Source organism: Periplaneta americana, chromosome 1 (assembly GCF_040183065.1).
Source record: "Periplaneta americana isolate PAMFEO1 chromosome 1, P.americana_PAMFEO1_priV1, whole genome shotgun sequence".
NCBI classification, from domain to species: domain Eukaryota; kingdom Metazoa; phylum Arthropoda; class Insecta; order Blattodea; family Blattidae; genus Periplaneta; species Periplaneta americana.
In genome coordinates, this window is record NC_091117.1 from 9924001 (window position 1) to 9930000 (window position 6000).

Genomic DNA, 6000 nt, shown 5'->3' on the forward strand with positions numbered 1-6000 from the left:
GTACAGCTGTGTATTCGATATTAAGAACTACAAAACTTAAGAATGTTTGGTGACATTATTACCATTAAAAATGAAATATTATTATAGTTAATGCAACACATAATGATATACTGATGATATGAAAGTGAAATCTTTTGGGGCCTTAAGTAAGTAGACGCATAGAAAGAAGATTTTATGTTAGATCTTCATTTCTATAATATACTGAGTAACGGCTATATATTATTGAAAACTATAAAACTTTACGTAACAGCGTGGTCGATCGACGGATGTTGCGTCAACATTTGTTGAGACTATAAATTAGGAATGCCTATAACATCGACAACAACGTGAAGTTTCGATTTTATGCACGAGAACGTATAATCTCATAAACTTCTTTCCATCTTACTGTAGATAATTATTTGAAGAGAAGTAATATAATGATAACGAGATACTAAGGTTATTGTTATGAACTTAACGCTACTTGTATTAAACTTGTAGGATATGTGGAAACCAAACCACAATATAGAGAACATATCTCTATACTGCGATCAAACAGTTGTTTTCTTCCTGCTCACAAGGAAGTAATGCCATTGTTTAAAATTTCTGTCGTACGTAATTTTGATGTATAATGGATAAACAATTGATCTTCACTACTTTTCCCGCCAAGAGAGCACCTCCTTCTTCTAGCTATGCCTCCGTCTTTCAGTTGCTGACTTTAATAGTCGTGACAGCAGGTTGCATCTTACACGCTTGGCCAACTTATTATGAGATATAATTAGTAGGCCTACGTCAGCTTTACGTATCAATAGTATTAATAGAAAATGTTGTGTTAGTGCAGTTTATTTATTCCCTTAAGTGTGCTTTATCTAACAAAGTAACACTGAATGAAAACTTACGTGGTGATCAACACTGCTCTGCAGATCATAGATGAAAGTTCAGACGATTATGCTGATGATGACGCTGAAGGCAATGTAGAGATTGGATATGAAACTTGTGACAATGACAAGGATCTAAGATACAGTAGGAGAGATTGAGAATCACGTAGAAAGCAAGCGAATGGAGAAAGAAGGCAAAAAACAAGAAAACAGGAAGAAAAGAAAAGGAAAGGAGAAGAGAAGAGAAGAGAAGAGAAGAGAAGAGAAGAGAGAGAGAAGGGAAGAGAGGAGAGAAGAGAGGAGAGATAAGAGAGAAGAGAGAAGAGAGAGAGAAGGGAAGAGAGAGAAGGGAAGAGAGAGACAAGGGAAGAGAGAGAGAAGGGAAGAGAGGAGAGAAGAGAGGAGAGATAAGAGAGGAGAGAGAAGAGAGAAGAGAGAAGAGAGAGAGAAGGGAAGAGAGAGAGAAGGGAAGAGAGGAGAGAAGAGAGGAGAGAGAAGAGAGAAGAGAGAAGGGAGAGGGGAGAGGAGAGCAGGGGAGAGGAGAGAAGGGAAGAGGAGAGAAGAGGAGAGGAGAGAAGAGGAGAGGAGAGGAGAGAAGAGGAGAGGATAGGATAGGAGAGGAGAGGGGAGGGGAGGAGAGGGGGCGGGAGGGGTCGGGAGGGGGAGAGGGGAGGGGAGGATGGGAGGGGAGGAGGGGAGAGAGGAGAGGGGATGAGGGGAGAGAGGGGAGAGAGAGAAGAGAGAGAAGAGAAGGGAAGGGAAGGGAAGGGAAGGGGGCACGAGGGGAGAGAGGACAGGATATTTTCATAACTCTAACCTACAATCCACAATAACCTGAAATAGCTATTGCTTCACTCCCACATGTAAAACCGACTGATCGTTCTGACATTATTACTTGCGTTTTCGCATTGGAACTCAAGAACTGAAAATGTATAGGTTAAATAATAGTGCATTATGCAACGAGCCTATAATGGTAATAATTAAGACGCGAGTATGTTTGTTTATGAAACGAGCGCAAGCGAGTTTCATAATTTTCATACGAGCGTAAGTGAGGAGCGGAACTGACCTGAATTGTGAGATGTGCGCAGACGCGAAATATTGATTTTTCTGAGGGACGAATGTCATTGACCTTGATATAATCTGGAGAATAACATGAACATTAATCTTGATATAACCTGGAAATTGATTTAGAATTGAAAAAACGAGATGACAAATTGAATTTATTTGAATATTATTTACAATTAACGCTAATTTGTAGTAACAGAACATAACCTTCTGCGACAGTATTGGATTTCCAGCCTCCGTGACGTTTCGCTAATTGTCTTTCGATTGCATATCCGAGAATAATCGATACTTGCGGTTTTATAATGGTACAATGGTGATTTCTCATTGGTTGAACAACTGAATTATAATGAATAGGTGTACTTTAATGAGGTGCATTAAAGGGCTACTACCAGATGTATAATTACTACATTTCGACATGGTCGAGCATAAAAAGTATTTAGCATGAAGGAAGCCATTCAGAGGGGTAGGCCTATGTTTCATTATTATGGAAGCAAATAACTTCCAAAATGTCTCGTATTCTTCATTGGAAATAAATTTGAAAAAAATTAATTTGAACTTCTGATGAACTTAGTTAGCAGCATTTGCTGCACAAGCCACTAGTCTGATGTAAATTCGCGTACATGTAGAGCGCAGCATAGCCACTCGCAGAGCGTGCATTGCTGGCTGGAATCTCCACTCCATTACACAGTCCGCCTTCTGACGAAATAGTTTGTCACTTTCGAGCGTAGGGATAATGGATACAGGCGTGGCGAACTTCACGGAGATCAGACAGGTGGCGCCAACCTGTGGCGAGAGGGAGGAGTTCCTCTTGTGTCCGGGTCTACGTGGGGTTCAGGTTATTTCCCAGAGTCCTCTTCTGCGAAATATGAGCACACCTAAATAAAATCAATTATCAGAACTTATTAAAATAACATTTTGAAGGGAAGACGTTACAAAAAATAACTTAAATTAATGGGGAAGTTGTAGAATCGTCTTAAGCGAGAACTGAAGTAAATTTGGACTAAATTTCGTACACTTGTGTTTGTTTAGACATTGCCTACCTTCTTTTCATTTTATGAAGTGAACAGATGAGAAGCGACATGTTGTCGCCGCCATCAACGTTTTGTTACCACATAATGACGCAATATTCGAATTCTTCCAAGGTTGTCTCCAGTATATATAAAGCATATGAATATTATGTAAACTTAGACTATAATTTAACAATAACTTACTTAAAAATGGCTTTTAAGGAACCCGGAGGTTCATTACCGCCCTCACATAAGCCCGCCATTGGTCCCTATCCTGTGCAAGATTAATCCATTCTCTACCATCATATCCCACCTCCCTCAAATACATTTTAATATTATCCTCCCATCTACGTCTCTACCTCCCCAAAGATTTTTTTCCCTCCTGTCTCCCAACTAACACTCTATATGCATTTCTGGATTCGCCCATACGTACTACATGCCCTGCCCATCTCAAACGTCTGGATTTAATGTTTTATCTCATTTGATAATGAAAGATTTCGTCCATGTCTACATACCTTGATAATAATTTTCAATAAACATTTTGATAAAAATATGATAGATTTACTTCTTAATATTTCGGAATTAGCCGAGTCTACCGTGTATGTAAATTTTTAAGAAGTCTTTAATTGATTTTTTTTTAATTATGTTGAAGACAGGATAAATATTGAGCTACAGTTTGTTGTTGATATTACTAAGGAAAAAAAAATCATGCAAAATTATATGCTAAGTATCTAAATAATTGTGGAAAATATGATTTAAAGTATTTTGAAAAATACAATTTTGAGAATATGAGTGATAAAGTTACAGATTGCTGGCTGGTGCTGTGTTTGCATGGCAAGACATTTTAATGAATAGATTGGTCAATTTTATAGATATCTCAAATTTACTTTACGGCTATAAAACTAAAAGTCCATATTAAATTACTTACTTACTTACTTACATACTTACTGGCTTTTAAGGAACCCGGAGGTTCATTGCCGCCCTCATATAAGCCCGCCATTCGTCCCTATCCTGAGCAAGATTAATCCAGTCTTTATCATCATATCCCACCTCCCTCAAATCCATTTTAATATTATCTTCCCATCTACGTCTCGGCCTCCCTAAAGGTCTTTTTCCCTCCGGCCTCCCAACTAACACTCTATATGCATTTCTGGATTTGCCCATACGTGCTACATGCCCTGCCCATCTTAAACGTCTGGATTTAATGTTCCTAATTATGTCAGGTGAAGAATACAATGCGTGCAGTTCTGCGTTGTGTAACTTTCTCCATTCTCCTGTAACTTCATCCCTCTTAGCCCCAAATATTTTCCTAAGCACCTTATTCTCAAACACCCTTAACCTCTGTTCCTCTCTCAAAGTGAGAGTCCAAGTTTCACAACCATACAGAAAAACCGGTAATATAACTGTTTTATAAATTCTAACTTTCAGATGTTTTGACAGCAGACTAGATGACGAAAGTGTCTCAACCGAATAATAACAGGCATTTCCTATATTTATTGTGTGTCTAATTTCCTCCCGAGTATCATTTATATTTGTTACTGTTGCTCCAAGATATTTGAACTTCTCCACCTCTTCAAAAGATAAATTTCCAATTTTTATTAAATTACTATATAAGAAAAACAAAAAATCAATTTTATACCCTGGAAGGTGTATTAACCCCTTACTGCCCAACTTAGAAACAAAGCACAGCTGACACACGAGGTCAACCGTCTCACGTTACTCTTTTCCTTTGTCCACAGTTGCGCGCGGGGCGCCGACCACGTGACCCTGCACGCTGTGGAACTCAACTATGACCCCAAGAGTCCCAGGTTCGGAGCGGGCCCGCGAGAAGATCTGCCCGGCCTCTACGTGGAGTGGGCCACGGAAGAATCCGGCATGGCGAAGGGAGACAGGTGAGTTGGATGGCGGAAAGTTTTACATCGTACATTACTAGCTGCAGTGAAACTTGTTATTTATAAGTCGTAAGCAACGTGATTAAACTGTAGAACAGTGATGTCAAAGCAAGCTCATTTTTCTGACCTTGACGTCGTGCGCGGGTAGCAAGCGCTAAGTATGGAAAGAGGAAGGGTTGTGTATATGAATAAGCAGCCTGTTGGATTAAGAAAACAGTGGTGCACAAACTTCAAACGGAACGTGAAATTTTATGTCGTTATTTTTATATGGCTTCTTTCTGTTTAATATTATCTACATTGTCTGTAGAACAAAAGTACTAACACTGATTTCTTAATATTGCACTTGTGTTTTAAATCTTAATAACATAATAGAGAGTTAAGAAGAATATTCACATAAATTCCATAGTAGTATAATATTATACTGTATTAAGTGGATGAAACACATCATTCATAAAGAAAGTGATATTCCAAAGAAAGAGATTGAGTATGACATGATAAGTTGGAATTTATATTGATGGTATCTTTAGCCTTACAAAAGTAATCAATAAACTAATCAAAACAATATTACAGTACAAAGCAAAGTTACCTAGGTGCTGAATCTGTTTTAAGTGTAACTAATATTACATAACAAAACTCTTATCGCATTATGCTTTTAAGGTGATATTTGTGAGCAACTTCCTATCATCAGAATATTAAATTATTTTCTCGAAATGTGCTGGAGCTATAGAGCTGACATTTTTACAACACATGGGCACGTATCTTTTGCTTATGATGTAACAGTAGTTGCTTTGTTAATTCATTTCCTTACAAACAATTTCCATGCGAATATTTTCAAAATTTTCAGTACACTATCTTCAGTAATACGTATATACGGTATATTAGATTTACGAAAACATTCTGTAAGGCTACTAAATAAATAGGCCTATACCTGAAAATTTCACTTTTCTATATGAAAAGTTGAGAAAATATTTCTTTTGAATAAAAAAATCAAACTTGTGAAAAATGAGCATTAAAATTAAAACTTACATTCTTATAATGTACTTATACTTCTCAGGCAAATCTAAAAATTACCATGGATACAGTTTTAATAAGTTCTCTCCCCTTTATCTATTGAATCAGTGCTGGCCATCCCTGAATATAGCTCGACCAAGCGGCATATACCACCTCTTTCGTGTGTCTCTT

General features: G+C 37.7%; 1 protein-coding gene across 1 annotated transcript in view; it reads left to right on the forward strand.

Annotated features, from left to right (window-relative positions):
• Nucleotides 1-6000, forward strand: part of sprt (PDZ domain-containing protein sprite) — a 197816-nt gene that overhangs the window by 172027 nt on the left and 19789 nt on the right. Inside the window, exon 7 of the mRNA XM_069832088.1 lies at nt 4666-4818. Coding sequence (XP_069688189.1) covers nt 4666-4818 — 153 coding nt within the window. The remainder of the gene's footprint in view (nt 1-4665; nt 4819-6000) is intronic.